We start from the raw sequence: 23,580 nt of genomic DNA, 5'->3' as shown, positions 1-23,580 counted from the left end.
TTTGCTAATAAAAATCGTGGTGCTTCCCCTCCTCCAAGGCAACCATCCCCAACCCCGTGGGGTTCCATCCCCACTTGTGTGACACCCTTACCAGCGCTAGCTGCTACTATCCCAGCACCACACACCCCACCCTCACCGATGCCAACTCCCCAAAATCCTAACCCATCGTCCCCTATTTCTATCTCTCCTCCTTGTCACATCAGGCCCTTATCTGACCTGTATAATACCCTTCCTCCTATTAATCCTCCTATACCTTCCCCACCCATACCATCCTCATCAGTCCAGTCTTCCATAGCCCAACCCTTAACCAAACCATCTCCTACAAGATCACATCCCATACGTTTAAGATCACATGCATCCCCATGCTCTATCCACTGTTAAACCCCCATATGATGAGCGTACCTTCTACTCTCAAGCCCGTAAAAAAATACCCTGAATGACGCAAAGCTATGTCCGATGAGTTCAATGCTCTTCTAAAAAATGGCACTTGGTCCTTGGTTCCCCCTTCTCCTGGCATGAATCTGGTTGGCTGCAAGTAGGTTTACAAAATTAAAAGAAAAGCTGATGGGACATTGGAACGTTATTAAGCAAGGTTGGTCGCCAAGGGGTTACATCAACAGGAAGGCCAAAAAGATCCTGTTCAGCACCATGCCCGGGCTGCCTGTGCAGTGCCAGACAGAGTGAGGCATGAAAAGACCGCCTCACCCTTGCTCGGGCAGGGCGCTTGGGTAGGGGTGAGGCGGTCTTTTCATGCCTCACTCTGTCCGACGCTGCATGTGCAGCCCGGGCAGAGTGCTGGATAGGTGCCAAGTCCACAGGAAGGGCTGGACTACTCTAAAACATTTAGCCCGGTTATGAAGCCCACCACTATTTGCACTATTTTGACTATTGCAGTTTTCCAAGGGTGGCATATGCATCAACTTGATGTGCATTTAATATAATGCCTTTCTTCACGGCATTCTCAATGAAATAGTTTATATGGCATAACCTCAAGGCTTTGAGGATCTCACTAAGTCCAAACATGTGTGCAAGCTTCACTGGTCTTTATATGGCCTTAAACAAGCACCTCGTGCCTGGTTTCACAGGCTGTCCCAATATTTACTACAACTAGGATTTACTGCTTCTAGAATCGATCCGTCTCTTTTTCTCTACAGATCGAGTTCCACCATTGCTTATATACTAGTGTATGTTGATGACATGATCATTACAAGCAACTCTCCAGCTCAGGTGACTTCCCTACAGCAGCAATCGGCCATTGAGTTCTCCATCACAGATCTTGGTCGTTTGCAATTTTTTTCTTGGGATTGAAGCTCTTCCTAAGCACAATGGGTTATTGCTCTCCCAGTCCCGTTATATAGATGATTTGCTACAATGCTCCGGTACGCTTGACTGTAAGCCCATCATGACACCAATGTCCACCACTTTCTCCACATCTGACTTAGGGGGTGCTCTCATGGATGATCCCAAACGATATAGGTTTAATGTTGGTGCTCTACAATATGTCACCTTGACCCGACCGGATGTGGCTTTTGAGGTGAATCAAGTTTGTTAGTTTATGCGTTCTCCTACAAATGATCATTGGTCTTTGGTGAAACGTACTTTGCGTTATCACAAGCATACACAGACTCATGGGCTGTTCATTGAACGTTCACCTAGTGCCACTTTGTAGACCTTTTCTGATGCTGATTAGGCAGGTAACAATTCTGACCGTTGTTTGATGGGTAGTTATGCCATATTTCTTGGGCCAAATCTCCTTTCTTGGCAATCTCGCAATCAGAAGACTGTTGCAAGATCGTCTACCGAATCTAAATATAAGGCCTTTGCGGATGCTTCAGCCAAACTTATTTGGCTCGAATCTCTCTTCAGTGAATTGGGATTACCTCTCAATGGTCCTCATGTACTCTGGTGTGATAACATTGAGGCCACATATTTATCTGCTAACTCTGTGTTTCACGCCCGCACAAAGCACAATGAAATTGACTTCCATTTTGTTCCTGAATGGGTCACGAATCGACAGCTTACAGTTCAGTTTATTAGCACTGCTGATCAGCTGGCCGATACATTGACCAAGGCCCTGCCAATGGCACAGTTCCAATTTATACGCGACAAGCTAAAGGTTTGCTCCGCAGGCCCTTCATCTTGAGGGGGTGTATTGACCGATGTAGAGCTCTATATCGGTATTTCCATTAGGTCTCCCATTAAGGCATGTGCTATCCATTAGGTCTCCCATTCCTTATTAAAATCAATCTCTCTAAGGCATGTGTTATCACATGCGATATCATTCTTGATTCTCAAGTATTGTATTAACGGCTAGGGCTGTAACTCTCTCTTGTATTTATATATTCTCCTATTGGAGATCAATCTCAATGAAGAAATAATATTCTCCAACAATGAGCAATATTGTAATCAATGGCTAATTCATTAGCGCTACTCTTAACCATGGTTATGAGAATGAGAGAATCAAAGGCAAGGGTACTGTTCAAGGGCCTTGGGATACCTTTACTTTTTTGTTGGACTTTAAAACTATGAGTAGTTGTTTTGACTTTGTAAATATTCTTAAGAAAGACAGGTGTTTTGTCTCGACAACCCGTCACTTGGCTTCGCGAGTTTGGAAGGAAAAACTGTCAAAACATGTGATTAATGATGTATTATTTGAAGTTTCGTTTAGTAATTAATTTTTGGGTCGATGTTCTTTGTGGGGAAGTGTGGTCCCTGTGTGTGCATAGGGACCAACGAGAGTGCACATTGGCATAATGGGGGCAGGATTTCTGCCTTTCATTGAGACGCGGCGATCATTTCACCTCCTGTGTCTGTCTGGGTGTTAGATAAAATAGAACATTATGGATTGGTGAGGTGTAAAATTAGGGCCTGATTTAATCATATGACCCATATCATATTATCCTACAGCCCAGATTTGTCAATATTTTATAATCGTAATCATCATTTTTATTTATTAAATTTTGATATTTAGCCAGAATTATGCATTAAATAAGAGAGAATACAAAAAAATTTTAGCCCTACCTAATCGGCTTCTAGAACTCCTTCAATTCCATCTATTTATAAACTCTGCACCTATTGAAAATGACGCGGCATATTTATTCCAATTCCCAACACCGTTTAAAATAAAAAAAATATATATGTTACTTTATCTGATCAAACTACCCCTGCATATACTTATTATTTTTATGTTTCATCAATTTTCAGAGGGACAAATTTAATGGTAGTATCGATGGGACTTACTAATTTTCGATGTTAATGGGTTTCCATTTTTTTTTGGGAAAATTTCACGGACACCCCCTCAAAGTATTCATTATGTCACGGACTTACCGATCTTGGTCAAAATGGCAACCTTCCCCCTCACGTTAAGCAGGGTTACCACCCAAAGTTAAAATGTCAATTTTACCCTCTTAGTTATTTAAATAAAAAATGAGTAAATGACACTTAAGACCTAACGTTTGGTAAAATTATAAGTTGGATATCCAATGTTTGACAAATTCCGTTTAAGGAACTAAACCATCACCATTCACCACTGCCGCTGCCACCACCACACCCTCGTCTTCCCGCACGACCACCATCACCCCACCACCTACTGCAACGGCCCGCCCCCTCGACTACTCGTGACGCCCGCCCAACTAAAATTGTCGTGTCCATGATTTGTTTATCCGTTTCCGTAAAGCCGCTCTACGATTCCATCCCTTCCATCCTTCAATTCGTTTTCGGAATCCAAAGAGTCAACAGAGATTGCCGTGTCCATGAAATTCCAGACATCCACCCCTTGAATTCCTCAAAATCAATCTAAAATCATCATAGTCCATTGTAAAAAATAACCTCTGATCTCCAAATTTCACCTGATTTTTCCCACTGGAAATTGTCGGAAGACCTAGAGGTTGGATTGACCTAGAGGTTGGATTTCATACAATTTGCAAATTGATCCGATTAGATAACGTTAAGAAAAACAAAATGAGGTCAATAACATCATTTAATCTGCCAAAACCAGGGAAAGAAGTGGTGGCAGAGGTTTTGAGTTGGGGTAAAGAATGAAGTGAGGAAGATGGGTTTCGTTTTGGGGGTTTCGGAAAGGGAGTAGGTAACGATGATGATGAAAATTTAGTTAATGGAAGGGAAATAGAGATGAATTTTGAAGTTCAGTGGAGAGATGGGTTCGGTTATGGTGTATGGAGAATAATAAGAATAAGAAGAAGAAGAAGGGGAAAGAGAGGGTGGTTGGACGACAGCTGTGAACAGGTAATAAACAAAAAAACAAAATGGTCTTCAATATTGCTTCATTCTTATCTCTAATAATCTGTTTGATTTTTTATCTAAACTTGAAGAAATTCAAAAGCAACAAATAAAATCGCACAATATGGGTACCTTTGGTTGTGGAGGGAGTAGATTTGGTCAGGACAAACATTAGCGAGCGCACTGTTGAACACCATGGAAAAGGCATTACTGGGATGGGAAGAGAGGAAATCCTTGAGAATCTCCTCTGGAATTGGATTAGTCTTTTCAGCACTCCTTGAAGAATCAGGGGTGCAGCTCCTTTGGTTGATGAGCTACTGCCTTGTTAAGATCGCCAATATCTTCTTCTTCTTCTTTGAGCTTGGAACAATCAAATTGAGATTCGAGAAACTAAAACTCGAAACAGGAACAGAGAAATTGAATGAAAATAAAAGAGGAATCGATGAATAGAAGAAGATGGAGATATGTAAAGTGTATTTATAGGTTGATAGACATGCAAGCCTGGGCATCTATTACGATGGTCCATCTAGGTGCTGCCTTGAAAGTCATTGACATTGGTGGTGGTCAGAGGTTGCAGCGGTGAAGCAGAAAGAAATGAAGAAGAAGAAGAAGAAATGGTGGGTTCCATGAACAGAATGGTTTGTATTTGGGATTTTACCCTTAAGGGTATTATGGGGAGTTCACAGGTAAGGGTAATTTCACCATTTAAAAAAAAGAGTTAACAGCCACTTAACTGTAGAGACCTAACGGAGTGGACTAAGTTGAAATTAAGTCATAAAGTAGGGGGTGTCTATGACATTTTGACCAAGTTTGGTAAATCCGTGATATATTGAATACTTAGACGGGGCGTCCGTGAAATTTTCCCCTTTTTTTTTTTTTTTTTGATGAGAATGGGTTTCCATTTCCAAATCCGAATATGAATATGAATTAATCTCTCTCTCTCTCTCTCTATACTTTATATACACGTATTACGTAACAGTCCCCTCCCCAAACAGAAAACTAACAACCAGATCAACAAGAGAGAGAAAGAAGAAGAAGAAGATGGGATCTGAAGGGAGAATAAACGAAGAGATGGGATGGAAAGCACCTGAAAGCCCTTCTTGCTGTGCAAACGGTTGTGGTTTCTTTGGCAGACCAGTAACCCTTAACCTCTGCTCCAAGTGTTATAGGGACTTCTCTCTCCAACAAGCCAAACGCTGCTCTCCAATAAAAACTTCAAAAGCAGTGCAGCTGCAGCAGAAACACCCACAACAACTATCACTTCTCCCCTCATCGTTTTTGGGAAGTCCCGTTGAGATTTCTAATCCCACAGTCCTTGCCTGTGCCATTATTGAATCATCTCCGGTGTTGGTAGTGAAGAATAATAAGTGTCTGAGTTGCAGTAAGAAAGTAGGGTTGCTAGGGTTCAACTGCAGGTGTGGAGGTGGTTTGTGCTCAAAGCACAGGTACCCTGGAAGTAGTTGTGGGTCAAGAAGCTATTGCTAAGGCTAATCCTTTGGTCAAGTCTGAAAAGATTGAGAGGTTATGAGTATCTACTAAGAGATCCTCTCTCTCTCCATATTTTCTCCACTTACCATGCATGTGCATGCTATCTTAAGCAATATCACATGTGGCAAATCCTTGGATATGAAGACTTACCTTTCACAGACTTACCGTTCACAGTGTTATCATATGTGGCATTTCCTTGGGTACCAAGACTTACCTTTCAAAGTATTATCACATGTGATAATACCCCTTGTAGTATAATATCTTGTATTATTCTCTAAGATCCTAGGAGATCACAATGTAATCCTGTATATATACTCTACTATTATGGTAGAGATAATTAAGGTGAATGAATATACAATCCATTCTCAACATGGTATTTAGAGCCAAATGCTCAAACGAGCCCTCTCCCTGCAACTAAAATCTTCTTTTTTCTCTCATCTTTGCTCTCCCCTCCCACATTTTGGCCTCCATGGATAATCAAGGTAGCTCCATTGCAGGTGTCACCGTCCCCTCCCCATCTCCTATTGTGCCCGCTACAATTGGTTCAGGTGCTCACCATTTTCTTTCAATCAAGCTTAACTCCACGAATTATATCTATTGGAAGACGCAGGTTGTCCCCTATTTGATTGAACAACGCCTCTATGACTATGTCACCAACGACAAACCATGCCCCGATGACCCTGAGAAAGCCGCAGATTGGCGCATTCAAGATGCTGCCATTATGAGTCTTCTTATTACCTCCCTGGACAAAGATGCTCTACCACTTGCTGTGGGCCGAGTGAGCAGCAAAGAGATCTGGGATGCCCTCACGGCAGCTTTCAGTAATCCAAACACTCCACGCCTCCTTGTTCTCAATTTTTCTCTTCAAAATTTGGTACACAAACATGATGAAACCGTTTCTCAGTTCCTTCATCGGGCAAAGGAACTCTCTGATGAACTAGCAGCTTCAGGCAAGCCACTTCCTGCAGAGGACTTTAATATTCACATTTTCAGATCCTTACGCGAGGAGTACCAATCTGTCGTTCCTACCATGATGTATCGTTAGCCGCCTCTCACTTACTCTGAACTACATGAGCTCCTCATGAGTCATGAGTCTTTGCTCACTTCGAGACGTGCTACTATTGACCCCTTTACTGTGGCCTCTGCTAATCTCACACAGCATGGCCATGGCTTTGGCTCTTCTTCCTCTGGCCATGGCGCCCCTAGAGGCCGGGGTCGTGGACGTGGCTTTGGTCGTTTTAATGCTTATGCACACAGCCCTTGCACAGTTTGTGGCCGCACCAACAATTAGGCATCTATGTGCTATTATCGCCAGCAAGCTCCCATCACCAATCAAAAACCACCCCTCCTCCCTACCCCATCGCCATCTTCTTACCCTCAACCAACGCACCAGCCCACGGCCTACTACACCCACTACCGTTATCCTTCCACTCATAACTCTCAACCGGCCATTCCTCACACCCACACCCCAACCGTCCCTTCCCAACAACCCTACGTCCCGACCCAATGGATCCCTGATATAGGTGCCACTCACCATTCCACCCCTGATCTGCAATCTTTCACTACCTATGATCCATACGCAGGTACCAATCAACTTCAAGTAGGTAATGGTAATGGTCTACCCATTGTAAACATAGGTTCAGTCTCTCTTCCCTCATCTAATCGTTCTTTTTTATTATCCGATGTTCTTCATGTTCCTTCTCTCACTAACTCTTTAATTTTTGTTCAAAAATTTTATCATGATAATCGTGTCTTTTTTGAGTTTCATTCTTCTTTTTTTCTTGTGAAGGATCTGTTCACCAAGGCGATCCTCTTTTCTGGACCCAGTAAGGCTGGCTCATACACCTTTTCCACTGCTCCTCCTCCTTCTGCAAACTTGGCGTCTGCTTCCTCCTATGATCGTTGGCACCATCGTTTGGGACACCCACATGATCGTTCTCTTCATCTTATGGTTCCGGATCAGCGCCTCCCTCGGACTCCTCATCTTCGCTCCGCTTGTCAAATGGGCAAGGCCCATCGTTTATCTTTGTCTGAAACTGTTTCTCGTAGATATTTTCCTTTAGATTTAATTTTCAGTGATGTATGGGGAGCTCATCCAACTGCCTCTTCTGAAGGCAATCGCTACTTTTTTATTTTTGTTGATGACTTTAGCAAGCATATTTGGTTCTATCCCTTAAAATTAAAATCTGTTGTTTTTCCCTGTTTTCTTAAGTTCAAGACCTTGGTAGAAAAATGTCTCCAGTTCGATCCTGGGCAGCATCAAAACAAATCCTTATTTAATCATTATGGTGCAAATTTTTCCAAGCGAAATATTTCAAAACTGAACACGCAGCTCTGGTAGGGGAAAGAGTGAGCGGATCAGCGGTCTGGAGGAGGGTATTGCGGTGGTTGTTATCAAAATCGCAATGGCTCATTGGAAAGGGGAGGTTCTATTTTGGTTGGACAACTGGTCAGGAAAGGGTGCTATAATGGATTTTGTTGATGGGGCGCTAAACCTGGATCTGGAAACTAGTGTAAAAGATGTCCTTAGCCGGGATGGAGCATGGAACATGGAGATTTTGAAACTGGAACATGAGCCCTCAATAAAGTATGGGGAGGGGGGGATTTCATCGAATTGTAGTCTTTACTTTGGTTCGAGATTGAGTGTGTAGCCTCTTTAGTTTATTTTTCTAAAAGACAAGCATCCAAAATACCATGCACTTTCAAGTAATAAAAATTTTGCACCGAGGAGAGAATTGGAATATACCGATCAAAGGGATTTTAAATTCTTTGAAAGTACACTGTCTACTGAGAGAGCTGATTTTGTTAGTCATCCTGTTTACACGAGTTTTGGTTAGGTGCTAAGGTTGAACCATGCTACACTTGCATGATATATATAGTTGATTGCCAAGAAAAAATAATTTTATTTGCTCTTTGATCCAGTCTTGGCTTGTAGCCTATTTGGTTTGAGTAAGTAAGCCCGAGGGATGTTTTACACCTAATTCCTTAAAGCCATCTGGTTTGAGAGTAATTGGCTTAAAGCTCGCTACAAGAGCCACCTAGAAAGCTTAAGAGGTCAAGGCATTGCACGGATTAAAGTAGAATAAAAGAAACAATAAAATAAAAAAAAAGTTTGAACTCATACTGCATCAATGTCTAAAGCCACCATGTGGCAATCAAATGATATATGTACTGAGAATCTATTCCAACACTACTTAGTAACTCGGGTGTTTGGTGCAAGCCCTGCATGTCATTCAAGCCAATTGTAGTGGAGGGACATTTGAGTTCAATACTTGAAAAAATATGGCAAGTAAAATCAAAGTGAAATTGAAATTGTGCATGTGTTTAAAGGTTCTACCAAGGTTCCGAGCTGAAATCTTTTGTAGCCTAGATGACCTACTCGATCTACTCTCAAGGAAAAACAGCGTGAGTCACCCTACCCCAAACCTCCCTAAGTTAGATGTATGACAGTTCTCCAACTCAAAGTGGGATAATAAAGTTCAAGTGTGGGAGAATATCTAGAAAATCTCAAAGTAAATAATTTTGGAGCGGCTACATTCTTTATCTTGGCCATAGTATTGATTTACAATTGAATTTTGTGTGCATATTCATTGTTACATGAGTTTTGGTTAGGTGCTAAAGTTGAACCATGATACACTTGTACGATATAATTAATTGCCAAAAAAAAAAAAATTTATTTGCTCTTTGATCCAGTCTTGGCTTGTAGCCTATATGGTTTGAGTAAGTAAGCCCGAGGGGTGTTTGACGCCTAATTCCTTAAAGCCTTCTGGTTTGAGAGTAATTGGCCTAAAGCTTGCTACAAGAGTCACCTAGAAAGCTTAAGATGTCAAGACATTGCACGGATTGGAGTAGAATAAAAAAAAAAAAAAAAAGGTTTGAACTCATACTGCATCAATGTCTAAAGCCACAATGTGGCAATCAAATGATATATGCACTGAGAATCTATTCCAACACTACTTAGTAACTTGGGTGTCTAGTGCAAGCCCTGCATGTCATTCAAGCCAATTGTAGTGGAGGGACATTTGAGTTCAATACTTGGAAAAATATGGCAAGTAAAATCAAAGTGAAATTGAAATTGTGCATGTGTTTAAAGGTTCTACCAAGGTTCCGAGCTGAAATCTTTTGTAGCCTAGATGACCTACTCGATCTAATCTCAAGGAAAAACAGCAACTCACCCTACCCCAAACCTCCCTAAGTTAGATGTATGACAGTTCTCCAACTCACAGTGGGATAATAAAGTTCAAGTGTGGGGAAATATCTAGAAATTCTCAAAGTAAATAATTTTGGAGCGGCTGCATTCTTTATCTTGGCCATAGTATTGATTTACAATTGAATTTTGTGTGCATATTCATTGTTACATGAGTTTTGGTTAGGTGCTAAAGTTGAACCATGATACACTTGTACGATATAATTGATTGCCAAAAAAAAAAAATTTATTTGCTCTTTGATCCAGTCTTGGCTTGTAGCCTATATGGTTTGAGTAAGTAAGCCCGAGGGGTGTTTGACACCTAATTCCTTAAAGCCTTCTGGTTTGAGAGTAATTGGCCTAAAGCTTGCTACAAGAGTCACCTAGAAAGCTTAAGAGGTCAAGACATTGCACGGATTGGAGTAGAATAAAAAAAAAAAAAAAAGTTTGAACTCATACTACATCAATGTCTAAAGCCACAATGTGGCAATCAAATGATATATGCACTGAGAATCTATTCCAACACTACTTAGTAACTTGGGGGTCTGGTGCAAGCCCTGCATGTCATTCAAGCCAATTGTAGTGGAGGGACATTTGAGTTCAATACTTGGAAAAATATGGCAAGTAAAATCAAAGTGAAATTGAAATTGTGCATGTGTTTAAAAGTTCTACCAAGGTTCCGAGCTGAAATCTTTTGTAGCCTAGATGACCTACTCGATCTAATCTCAAGGAAAAACAGCAACTCACCCTACCCCAAACCTCCCTAAGTTAGATGTATGACAGTTCTCCAACTCACAGTGGGATAATAAAGTTCAAGTGTGGGGAAATATCTAGAAATTCTCAAAGTAAATAATTTTGGAGTGGCCGCATTCTTTATCTTGGCCATAGTATTGATTTACAATTGAATTTTGTATGCATATTCACTGTTACGTGAGTTTTGGTTAGGTGCTAAGGTTGAACCATGATACACTTGTGTGATATAATTGATTGCCAAAAAAAATAAAATTTATTTGCTCTTTGATCCAGTCTTGGCTTGTAGCCTATTTGGTTTGAGTAAGTAAGGCCGAGGGGTGTTTTACACCTAATTCCTTAAAGCCATCTGGTTTGAGAGTAATTGGCCTAAAGCTCGCTACAAGAGCCACCTAAAAAGCTTAAGAGGTCAAGACATTGCACGCATTGGAGTAGAATAAAATAAAATAAAAGGTTTGAACTCATACTACATCAATGTCTAAAGCCACAATGTGGCAATCAAATGATATATGCACTGAGAATCTATTCCAACACTACTTAGTAACTTGGGTGTCTGGTGCAAGCCCTGCATGTCATTCAAGCCACTTGTAGTGGAGGGACATTTGAGTTCAATACTTGGAAAAATATGGCAAGTAAAATCAAAGTGAAATTGAAATTGTGCATGTGTTTAAAGGTTCTACCAAGGTTCCGAGCTGAGACCAGGGATTCTGGTCTTTTTTTTTTTTTAGAGGTTGACCAAGTGCCGCTTGTCGGTCAAAACGACTGACCCTGGACGTACCCACCCTCGTGGGGAACCGGGTAAACAAAAGCCGAGATTAGAATAAAGGGAGTTCGCTGGGATTGTAGTTAATTTACCTTTCCAGAGGTGTTGGTTCGAGTCCAACTCGGGGCATGGCCTTGGTCATATAGACATCTCGACGATCTTGCTCGAACCATATTTTATACCTCATTTTAACGTATTATTTACTATCATTTTATTCCAAGAACAATGCTACTCGGGTATTTTTTGTCATTTTTCAAGTTTAGGGGCATTTTTGTCAAAGTGGAGAATACATGTCTAATTGGACCGCCAAACGCCAAATAACAAACCAACTTCGACTAACATCAATAACTCTTTTGAAATCAAAACAAAGTAGACTTGTTAATAATGGAGAGGAAGGAAGATGGGAAAGATAGAAGACTAACTGGAAAAAAAAACTTGTAAATTCCTTGTACATGCAAAGCTGGTTTCCATCTTCTTCACTTGGCAAGGTTGAGGAATTAGTCCTACTTTTAGTTCTCTGCCTTCTTCAATAGCTCTGCATCTTCCTTCTTCTATTTGATTTTAACAATGGAACAGTTATTTCCCATCTTTTCTTTTTAAGAAAATGATACTTTTCTTACTTGCATCCACATGTGCATTTTTCAATATTTTTGTTGAGCTTCTGCAAGAGAGGGAGAAAAGTTAAGATATATTATTGAATAATTCACTCTCAAGGTGCCAATAATAATAACCAAATGATTGAGTCTCCAGATGTTTAAGGATTTATCCAATAATCCATGTAATAGGTGAAGTTCTAACGTTACAACAACAAAATAAAGATTTAGGCAAAATATATAGAAAAAAATGGGGTGGGTAAATTTTAAATGTAATGGATACATCCGATTCTTGCTTCTACTAGGCTGTCTGTTTTAATTAATGGCGGTCTGGTGGGCTTTTTTGGTGTGGAACGGGGGCTGCGTCAAGGGGATCCACTCTCCCTGATGTTGTTCATCTTGGCGGAGGAAGTACTGTGTAGGGGATTGCAGGGGCTCAGGCAACGAGGTTACCTTAAGGGAATCCCTGGCTCGCGGAAGGTACTCTCTCCCTCTCATTTGCTTTTTGCTGACGACCTGTTCATTTTTATGAATGCGGACTTGCGAGGTGTTAAGAAGCTTAAGGGCTTTCTGGAGCAGTATCATGAGTACTCTGGGCAGGCTTTTAACTTGGAAAAAAGCAAACTTTTTTTGGGTTCACTGCCACTAGTGAGGAAGCTGCACATTAAGGAGGTCCTGCAGATTCCAGAGTGCTCTTTTCCTACCCGCTACTTGGGGGTTCAGATCTTTCAAGGTAGAGTTATGAGAGACTTGGTCCTCCCTTTGATTGACAAGGTTAAAGCGAGGCTGGCAGGTTGGAAGGTTCGTTTGCTATCGATGGCGGGTAGGGTTGAATTGATGAGGTCAGTCATTTGCAGTATGCTGATTCATTGCTTTTCAGTTTACTTGTGGCCAGCTTCTTCAGTGGCTATTATGGAGAGATGGATGCGTAATTTTATTTGGAGTGGGGAGGCCCAGGCATCCAGAGCCATCACAGTGAGGTGGGATGCAGTGTGTAAGCCTAAAAAGGAGGGAGGTTTGGGTATTCGCAGGTTGCGAGACTTCAATCTAGCCCTCCTGGCTAAGTTGGGTTGGTTCATTAAGACGGACAGATCAGGGCTCGCTGCATTTTTGAGAGGGAGGTTTGTGCAGTCGGATGGGTTGCTACGCAAGCTGAAGTCATCTTCTATTCTCCCTGGTTTGAGAAAGGTGTGGTCTTTTGTGGATGAGGCGGAGCGTTGGATCATTGGGGACGGTTCCTCCATCAAATTCTAGTATGATCGGTGGGTAGGGGGCGACAAAATTGTGAATCTTATTGGGAATAGTGTGCAGATTGCTAGGAATTTGAGAGCCTATGTGGCGGATTTTATTCAAGAGGGGAACTAGTGTTTGCCAGTAGTGGCATCAGATCCTTTGGACGATGTTTGCAAGAATATAATGGAAATTAGGCTGCCAACGGTGAAGAGGGAGGATAAGAGGATCTGGTCCTTGACAGAATCTAGCTTGTTTACAGTGAAATCGGCTTGGGAAGGGCTCAGACAGAAGGCAAGTTTGAGAAGCTGGGTGGGGTGGTGTGGTTGAAGGGGCTGCAGCCTCGTCTCTCAACTTTTGGCTGGCGGTTGGCGTGGGATTGTTTGCCAACAAATGACCTGGTGAGGAAGCGGCAGGTGTACTTGGTTTCAAGGTGTGACTTGTGCAGGAAAGCTCAAGAATCAATACACCATGTGTTTCTTGATTGTGAATTTAGTATGGGTGTTTGGACTGAACTGCTTAAGGGGTTTGAGGTAAGGTGGGAGGGGCTTCCCCTCGATGCAGGAGCTTTTTTCATGGAGGAGGAGGAAGGCAAGGACGGTTCTTTTGCGAAAGGCATGGCTACCTTTAGCAATTTTGATTCCATACCAGCTATGGAGGGAGCGGAACAGAAGGAGGTTTGAGAATAGGGCTGGTTCACACAAGATGGTTATTAAGCAAGTGCTAGCATCTTTGGCGGACTTTGCTGCTATTACTCCTATAAATGTGAGGTCGGTATCTGAATTGGTGCTCTCAAGAGCGCTGCATGTGAAGGTAGTGCCAAACTCGTTGCAAAGGATAATTGAGCTAGGTTGGTCCCCCCCCGTCCAGGAGGGTGTCAAGTTAATTATAGATGGCTGTGCTCTTGGGAATCCAGGGCGTACAGGTGCGGGAGGCATCCTCCGTGATCATAAGGGTAACCCCATGAGTTGCTTTGCAAGCTATGCAGGTGTGGGATCAAATTTCTATGCAGAATTCGAAGCTTTCTTTGTAGGAATCCACCATGCTATGTCCTTGCAGGTGGTAAACCTATGGGTGGAATGCGACTCACTTGTAGTGGTGAGGTGCATAACCGAACAACATATTCCATGGATTTTTCAGCAAAGATGGTGGTACTACAAGGGGTACCTAGATAGCAGCGCTTGGAGGATTACACACTGCTTCAGGGAGATAAACACTATGGCGGACAGGCTTGCAAATCATGCAGCTTCATCTTCAACCAGCAATGTGTGGGACAGGCCCCCAAATTTTATAATAAGGGAAATTGAGTGGGATGCTCTAAAGAAACCGAGATACAGAATCTTGTAAATTTTCTTCTTGGTTGGGTGCTGTCCGCTAAGGGCTATGCCATAAGTGGATCAGCTACCTGAAGACTCTGTAATATGTTTGGTTGGTTTGGATATATAATACACCTCATCTGCTGATGCTTAGCGAAAAAAACAACAAAATAAAGAATTAGGCAAAATATATAGAAAAAAATGGGGTGGGTAAATTTTAAATGTAATGGATAAATTTAAGTTATCCGGAGGATAGAAGAACTATCATAATATTCTCTCTCTTTTTTTTTTTTAATTAGGTGGATGTATGAAAATATATTTTTTTTGTGGCTAAAAGGTCATGTATATTAAGAAGAAAAAATAAAGTACAAAAGGAGCTGGTCGAGCTGGTAACCAACAAAAATCGAGTAGAAGCAAACCCCACCTACGACAAAGCCATCAGAGGAGAAAGCAACTAAATGAACCAAACAAAATAAAGAAACAAAACTAGAACAGATTAAGACAATCTGAATCTAGGCCTTCTCTGAGCATCCACCCTCAGCTCCTCCTCCACATGACCAGGCCATGAAAGAATTGGAGTTGAGACTTCAAACTAAGAGGCTGACTTTGTAAGGAAATAAAGCATTGTTTAACATTCCTTAATATAATATGTCGTATAGTAATATGATACAAGGGATTCTCTTATTGAAACCCTACAAGGTGTCAAATAATTTGTAACTTTACTTTTTTCGCTCTTTTAGCTAGTATAAAACTCCATTTGGGAGGCTAGCTGCATTTGGCTACGTGCCTAGAATATGCAGATTAAGGTAGGAGTAGTGGGGTGTTCGTTGGAAAAGAAACTTGAGTTTTCCTATAGTTGTTTGGTTGCTCGAGAAACTATATCTAATGTTGCAACAAATAACTTTATTATTGTATTTGGTTCTCTAGAAAATGACAAAAAAAAAAAAAGAAAAGATAAAAATTTAGAAAGGGGAAGGTTGGTAGGAGGTAACAACCTTCATCATCTGCGCTCCTAAAATTTATATTTTTTAATAGGACCCAGTTTTTATGCATGGCCGTGTACGTATAAGGTTGTGCCTTTCATCGTTGCATGGTGGCAGACAAAAATATAATGACTTATTTCCCTCTCTCAACATCCAATAGTTGAAGGCTAGATCAAGTACATAAATCGGCCATGCATAAAACCTTTTGCCTTTTTAATATGAAATCTAGAGGAAAAAAGAAAAGTGAAAAGAGAATAATATAAGGGAATATATACGAAAAATCTGTGGGTGAATATTTTCTACTTCTAGAAACATATAAAAGAAAAAAGAAAAAAATATAAGATTATATATAAGAAAATTTTGATGAATATTTTCTACTTCTAGAAACAAATGAACGAAAAATTAATCTTCCATCTTCCATTTCTTTACAAAAATAGTTTAATATTCCATCAAAATACTCATTTTTCTGGTTTTCTACATGGAAATATTGTACTGTTCAAGAGAACCAAACCCATCTTTAGGGCTTGAAACCATCAAGCTACATTACAGTGTAATTCAATTAATAGCATGTAATAATGCATAGCTTCATCAAAATGTAGAGTAAATAAAAAAAAAAAAAAAAGAGGAGGGTTTCTAACAATGGCTTAGTAAGAAAGAATCTGCATACTATAACAATGAGGGGTTGGAAAATGGTATCATTCATATGGTGCCTATGTAGAACTCATATAATCAAAATAAGAGAGTAAATGTCAATGTAGACCTAGGGATGTAAACGGATTGGATTCGGCTCAGATAGTGCTATATCCGCATCTGCATCCGGTTAGCTTTTGGACAGATTCGGATAGTGCTAAACGGATACGTATCGGATATTTTATCCGTTTACATGTAAATATAGCTTTTCGGATAGCTATAGCCTATCCGTATCTGCATCCATTTAGCTTTCGGACGGATTCGGATAGTGCTAAACGGATACGGACACGGATTCGGAAACGGATTTTGGCTATTCATTTACACCCCTATGTAGACTCCACTATTTATTATGTGAGAAGAGTATAAAAAATATATATATATCTATATAAAGGCGGCACATGCTTTTTTTTTCCGCTAAAGGGTCATTGCATTAAGGAAATAGAAAGAAAAAAGGAAAACAAACCAAGGAAAAGGGCGTAGCCCCTTACAACGAAGGAAACAGCTATAAAGAAACCAACCAGGCAGAGGCGGACACTCTACCTGGCCCTACAAAAATCTGTAGCTTGGCAAACCCATAGCATCACGGCCTAGAAGCTCATTAATATGGCTAGGGAAGGTATGGCTATTCAGGAATGTGCCCGTTTTTGCCGCTTGCTTAGCCAAGTAGTCCGCAATATGGTTCGCTTCTCTGAAACAATGCGTAATTTTCCATTTGCAGGAGTCAAGGTACAGATTAATCACCTGCAACCTTTGGAGAGCAAACCAGGGAATATTAGATTTCTGAATAAAGAGAACAAAAGCCGCCGAATCCGATTCGATCCAAATTTCTCTGAACCCACTCTCCCTAGCAACAAAGAGCCCCTCCATCAGAGCTTCAATTTCAGCTTCGAAGCTATTGGAAATGTCCGGTATTTTCCATACCAGAACACCACTTGGGCCTGGTGGTTGCGAAACACGCCCCCCACCCCAGCCCTGCCAGGGTTGCCCAAGGAACTGCCATCAATGTTGAGCTTGACCTAGTTTGGATCCGGCTTACACAAAAACACTTCCAAGATCCCCCTACTTGTGTCATTAGAAGAAACCAAACCAATGTTGAGCTTGACCCAATTTTGTATTTTCTTCTTTCTATTTTTTTCTTTTTCTTAGGATTCAAGGCATTGTAAAAGAGGAAGGAGAAGAGAATATTCTCTTTTCTTAGGGAATATTTCTCCTACACTTCCCTCTTCTCTCTTCTCCTCTCTTCCCCCTATAAATACCCCTACCCTCTCCTTTGTAATATTGTTCATTCACTTAGTGAAATTTCTTCTCTTCTTCTCCTTCTAATTTGTGATTTTTGGCTTTTCTAAGTTCTAGTTTGCTTTTATGATTTTTAGTTAATGGTTATAATAGGTTTAGTTTATGCTTTAATTTCCATTTAAGTCTTCAATTGGGTTATAATTTCTTAATTCTAGTTTAGGTTTTAAGCCTTTTAGTCTAAGTTCTTAAGTTGACGACAAGACTTGAAGATTTAGAAGAGGAGGCCATGGTAAGTTTATGCAAGTATTCAAGCTTTTCAATTACATTCATGCAAGCACATCCAGGTTTTACTATCTAAACTCTCAATCTCATTCTCCATCACCTCTATCTCTCTCTCTATCTTCTTCTTCTTCTCCCTCTATTTCTTTTCTTTTAATTTTATATGGTCGTTATTTGTGGATGCATTTTTATTCCGTTAGTTCTTTTTATGTGGTTAGTATGTGTAGCTGCATTTTTATTCCTTTCAATTCGCTTTAGTTTGATAGGTTAATTAGATGCTCATGTGTTAGGACGCCGATTTAATCCCTTAATTTTGTTCGAGGCTTATGAGTTAGGATGCATTGATTTTTGTTAGTTTAATTAGTTTAATTTAACACATTAATTTGGTTCACTTTGCATTACTTTTAAGTTAGTTAAATAGAGTGGCGTATATCTCCTTGTGTTCGACCCGTAGCTAAGATTGACCCGTACGCTTGCGCTAATTTTTTAACAAAAACAACCACCAAGGCACAATGCCACCAAGGTCCGTAGACCACTAAGGCACAATGCCACCAAGGTCCGTAGACCACCAAGGCTCAATGCCACCAAGGTCCGTAAACCACCAAGACGCAATGCCACCAAGGTCCGCAGACCACTGAGGCGCAATGCCACTAAGGTCCATGGACCACCAGCGTCCACAGACCACCAAAGTTTGAAAACTATCAAGTCTCAAGGCTACCAAGGTTGAACGACTACCAAGGCCTATCGGCCACATACGAGGGATGAGGAACAACAACACCCAGAAGGGAGACTACTTACTTGGGCCGTACTTCCCCAACTTCAAGCCGCCAACCCAGGAGAATGGAAAGCGAACTGCAACGACCAACAAGTGAACCCATAAGGTACCCATCAAAAAAAAAAAAAGGGCCACGGCCAAGGGCCGTAGGCTACAAGCCATGGACATGGTCGAGGTTCGAGGTTCGAGGTCCAAGGTCCGAGGTCAAAGTTCGCGAGGGATTGAGGTCAAGGTTCGAGTAAAGATGTGTCTATGGCCAAAGACCAATTCGACTCAATACAAAAAAAAAAAAAAAAAAAATGCCACGGCCTAGGGCCGTAGGTGACAGGCCATGGGCATGGTCCAAGGACAAGGTTCGAGGTCCGAGGTCGAAGTTAGCGAGAAGTCGAGGTTAAGGTTTGAGTAAAGATGTGTCTATGGCCAAAGACCAAGGGAGAGCAAATATTTTATATACCAGAGAAGACAGGCATGGACCAATGGAGATGGGCGCGGAATCGACTCGAACGAGCGTCACCAGGCTCAGATCGAATCGAATGAGCGTTGTCGAACGTGGATCGAGCCGAGCAGCCTATGGGCGAGAATTGAATGAGCGTCGGGCCATCGATCGATGGGCGTCGCCCAGGCACGAATCGAATGAGCATTGTCAGACGCGGATAGGATCGAATGGGCGTCAAAAGGCACGGATAGGATCGAATGGGCATCAAAGGGCGCGGATCAGGATCGAATGGGCATCACCAGGCATCGATCGAAGGGGCGTCAATGGGCGCGGATAGAATGAGGGCGCCATCAATGGGCTTTGACTCTTAAGAGAGAAGAAAAAAAAAAAAAATCCATCAAGGGCCATGGTCTATGGGCGTCAACCCCTTAGGCAAGGAGAGCAAAGGAAAAAAAAAAAAAAAAAAGTCAAGGGTCCAAGCCCAAAGGGCCACGGGCGCGGACTCATGAGTGAGAGCAAAGGATGAGTGGAGAGAAAGGAGAGACAAAACAGAGTGAAAAAAAAAATTCATGAATGGGCGCCATCCATCAATGGATGCCGCCCAAAAGCAAAGGAGAAGAGAGAGAGAGAAGAGAGAGAACGAGAGTTAAAAAAAAATAAAATAAAAAATTTTTATGAATGGGCGGCATCCATCAATGGACGCCGCCCAAAAGCAAAGGATAAGAGGGAGAAGAAGAGAGAGAAGGGAGAAAAAGTAGGAGAGAGAAAAGAAGAAACGAGAGAAGAAAGAAAAGGGTTTTTGGCCACGCCCAAGAGCCACGGTCGAGCAGTGGCAACGGGCACGGACGGCCTACAGGCGCGGATCGATGGGCACGATAGACGCCAACCTAGCTTGACAGGCGCGGATCGAGATGGGCGTGGATCGGGACAGGAGCGGATCAAAACAGGCACGAATCGAGACCGGCGTGGATCAAGACAGACACGGATTGAACAGGCACAGATCGAGATGGGTGTGGATAGAACAAGAGCGGATCGGACAGGCGCAGATAGTCAAGCGGCGCCAACGGGTGTGGACGAGCACAAACAAGCCGAGGTATGAGCAAAGAACATGAGACCAAGGTATGGGCGACACGGGCACAAGGAGGCGACAAGCTCATGACCGAGACCGTGGACGTGATCAAGATCATGAGTAAGCAAGCCACTAGGAAGGTGAAGGGCTAATAGCCAAGAAAGGAAGAAACCAGAAGAGAGCAAGGGAGACAAAGTTTCAAAACAAAAATGAAAAAGATACTCTCTTGAGCACTGCGTTCCAAGAGAGTGGAGGGCAAATGATAAACCCAAAATCACCCTGACCAACCAGGGACTGCCATGTGTCCTAACCTAGGAAGGAGGGCCAGCTCAGGACCAGAACCAAACAGGTGAACCAAGGAGAGATTCGACCCAGACCGGACCCGGGCGGGACCGCGGACCCCAGGCGCAGACCGTAGACCCCGGGCACGGACCACAGGCCTTGGGCGCTGACTGAAGATCCCAGGCGCAGATTGCAAGCCCTGGGCGTGGACCGGGCATGGATCCCCTCAGGCGCAGTCATCCTTGGGCGTACTCTCCCTGAAACACGGCGGCGTCCACCACCATCAACAAGACAAGTCACATAACAAAGGATTCTAGGCTACCGCCTATTAGTCACGTAGTCTGAGCGGACTCATACACCAGGAACCTCATCTACCGCGTCGATAAGTCTATCCATCAAGGATACCAAGTCTATCATGACACTATGTCTCACGGGAAGACAACCAATCAAGGATGAGCCATGCTACTCAGGGACTCTATCAACTACGAAGACTACCCACCATCAACCGGGACTCTCCACACCGTCAAACCCCACTATAAAAGGGAAGGTACTCTATCCATCTAAGGCATCTTGAATACTATTATTTATCTGTTTGCTCAGGAGATCTAACTTTGGCATCGGAGGGTCCTAGGCCGGAACCACACCGGTTCTCCTTTGTCACCCTCTGGTCCTTTTGCAGGTTACGGCACTCGAAGGACTGCCTGACGATTTCTTGATGCAACAGATAGCTTACAGTTCAGTTTATCAGCACTGTCGATCAGCTGGCTGATACATTGACCAAGGCCCTGCCAATGGCACAGTTCCAATTTTTGCGCGACAAGCTAAAGGTCCGCTCCACAAGCCCTTCATCTTGAGGGGTTGTATTGACCGATATAGAGATTTCCTCACAATGGAAATCTCTTATTTGGTATTTCCATTAGATCTCCCATTAAGGCATGTGCTATCCATTAGGTCTCCCATTCCTTATTAAAATCAGTCTCTCTAAGCCATGTGTTATCACATGCGATATCATTCTCGATCTTCAACTATTGTATTTAGATATTCTCCTATTGGAGATCAATCTCAATGAAGAAATAATATCCTCCAACATTGAGCAATATTGTAATCAATGGCTAATTCATTAGCGCTACTCTTAACCATGGTTATGAGAATGAGAGAATCAAAGGCAAGGGTACTGTTCAATAGCGTCCAAAAAGCCAAGCAACTAGGTGTCACAACCGTACGTGACCGGCCATTTGAACTCATGGTAGCGAGGTGGTGATTTTTCTTCAACAAGAAATGGACCAGCAGCCTTGGGATACTTCTACTTTTTTTGTTGGACTTTAAAACTATGAGTAGTTTTTTTCACTTTGTAAACATTCTTAAGAAAGACAGGTGTTTTGTCTCGGAAACCCATCACTTGGCTGTGCGAGTTCGGAAGGAAAAACTATCAAAACATGTGGTTAATGATATATTATTTGAAGTTTCGTTTAGTAATTAATTTTTGGGTCGGTGTTCTTTGTGGGGAAGTGTGGTCTCTGTGTGCGCATAGGAACCAATGAGAGTGCACATTGGCATCATGGAGGCAGAATTTCTGCCTTTCATTGGGACGCGGCGATCATTTCACCTCCTGTCAGGGTGTGATATAAAATAGAACTTCTACAAAAAAAAAAAAAAGAGATAAAATAGAACATTATGGATTGGTCAGGTATAAAATTAGGGCCTGATTTAATCATATGACCCATATTATATTATCCTACGGCCCAGATTTGTCAAAAATTTATAATCGTAATCATCTTTTTTATTTATTAAATTTTGATTTTTTGTCAAAATTATGCATTAAATAAGAGAGAATACACAAAAATTTTAGCCCTACCTAAGCTGCTTCTAGAACTCCTTTCTTCTATTTGCAAACTCTGCACCTATCCATTCCAATTCCCAACACCGTTAAAGAAAAAAAATTAATTACTTTATCTAACCAAAATCCCCCTGCATATACTATTATTGTTATGTTTCATCAATTTTTAGGACAGCTTTAATGGTAGTATTGTCAAGGGGCCCTATTGTCAATATATAATAATAATCAAAGTAACAAATCCGAGTATGAATATGAATTAATCTCTCTTTCTCTACTTTATATAAACGTATTACGTAACACTCCCCTCTAATAGGAATACAGTTGTTAGTTAGTTTGTTCATTTTTCTGTTTCTGACATCATAGTCCACATGGTCCCCTCATGTCCACGTGTAGGCACAATATGTAAGTTTAAGCAATTTGCTGTTTCTATATAAATGAAAGCAGTTTGTCTTCTCATGGTCTGTGTGAGAAACATTCCCAAAATCTCTGTATCGTCTCATTTTGCTCTGTATCTTCTCATCCCTTGATACCCTCCCCAAACAGAAAACTAACAACGAGATCAACAAGAGTGAGAAAGAAGAAGATGGGTTCTGAAGGGAGAAAAAACGAAGAGATGGGAGGGAAAGCACCTGAAAACCCTTCTCGCTGTGCAAACGGATGTGGTTTCTTTGGCAAACCAGCAACCCTTAACCTCTGCTCCAAATGTTATAGGGACTTCTCTCTCCAAGAAGCCAAACGCTGCTCTCCAATAAAAACGTCAAAAACCGTGCAACTATCACTCCTCCCCTCATCGTCTTCTGGAAGTCCTGTTGAGATTTCTAATCCCACAGTCCTTGCCGGTGCCATTAATGAATCATCTCCGGTGGTGATGATGAAGAATAATAAGTGTATGAGTTGCAGTAAGAAAGTAGGGTTGCTAGGGTTCAACTGTAGGTGTGGAAGTACTTTCTGCTCAAAGCACAGGTATCCTGAGATGCATGTCTGTTTCTTCAACTACAAGGTTGTGGGCCAAGAAGCTATTGCTAAGGCTAATCCATTGGTCAAGTCTGAAAAGATTGAGAGGTTATGAGTTTCATTTGATGATTATATCTGGTAAGTCCCCTCATCTCGACCCTCGTTTTTATTTCTGCATGCTGCATAATTTAAGTATGGGAAGGGGGGATTCATCGAATTGTAGTCTTTATTTTGGTTCGAGATCGAGTGTGTAGCCTCTTCAGTTTATTTTTCTGAAAGACTTTGAGAGCATCCTAAATACCATGCACTTTCAAGTAATAAAAATCTCGCACTGAGGAGGGAATTGGAATATAGCGATCAAAGGGATTTTAAATTCTTTGAAAGTACACTGTCTACTGAGAGAGCCGATTTTGTTAGTCATCTTGTATACACGAGTTTTGGTTAGGTGCTAAGGTTGAACCATGATACACTTGC

At 41.8% G+C, this 23,580-nt stretch overlaps 1 protein-coding gene and 1 long non-coding RNA gene across 2 annotated transcripts; one reads left to right on the top strand and one right to left on the bottom strand.

Moving 5' to 3' along the window:
- Positions 1-4,343: 4,343 nt before the first annotated feature.
- LOC122657398 lies at positions 4,344-16,741 on the bottom strand. The gene is made up of 3 exons (XR_006332300.1): positions 16,730-16,741; positions 5,389-5,393; positions 4,344-4,515 (listed from the first exon to the last, which is right to left on the bottom strand). It is a non-coding gene; the product is annotated as an uncharacterized LOC122657398 (long non-coding RNA).
- Positions 16,742-22,765: 6,024 nt separating this feature from the next.
- On the top strand, positions 22,766-23,221 carry LOC122659463 (zinc finger A20 and AN1 domain-containing stress-associated protein 7-like). Its single transcript, XM_043854571.1, has one exon. The coding sequence runs from the start codon at positions 22,766-22,768 to the stop codon at positions 23,219-23,221; it is 456 nt and encodes a 151-aa protein (XP_043710506.1).
- The last annotated feature ends 359 nt before the right edge of the window (positions 23,222-23,580 follow it).

Source organism: Telopea speciosissima, chromosome 4, assembly GCF_018873765.1.
Source record: "Telopea speciosissima isolate NSW1024214 ecotype Mountain lineage chromosome 4, Tspe_v1, whole genome shotgun sequence".
Classification (NCBI taxonomy): Eukaryota; Viridiplantae; Streptophyta; class Magnoliopsida; order Proteales; family Proteaceae; genus Telopea; species Telopea speciosissima.
Note: the sequence above shows the minus strand (reverse complement) of the source record. Positions and strands in the feature narration are given on the sequence as shown.

What these genes read in the sequence shown, in the direction of transcription:
- LOC122659463 (XM_043854571.1), top strand. Translation starts at nt 22,766, where the DNA reads ATGGGAGGGAAAGCACCTGAAAACCCTTCTCGCTGTGCAAACGGATGT.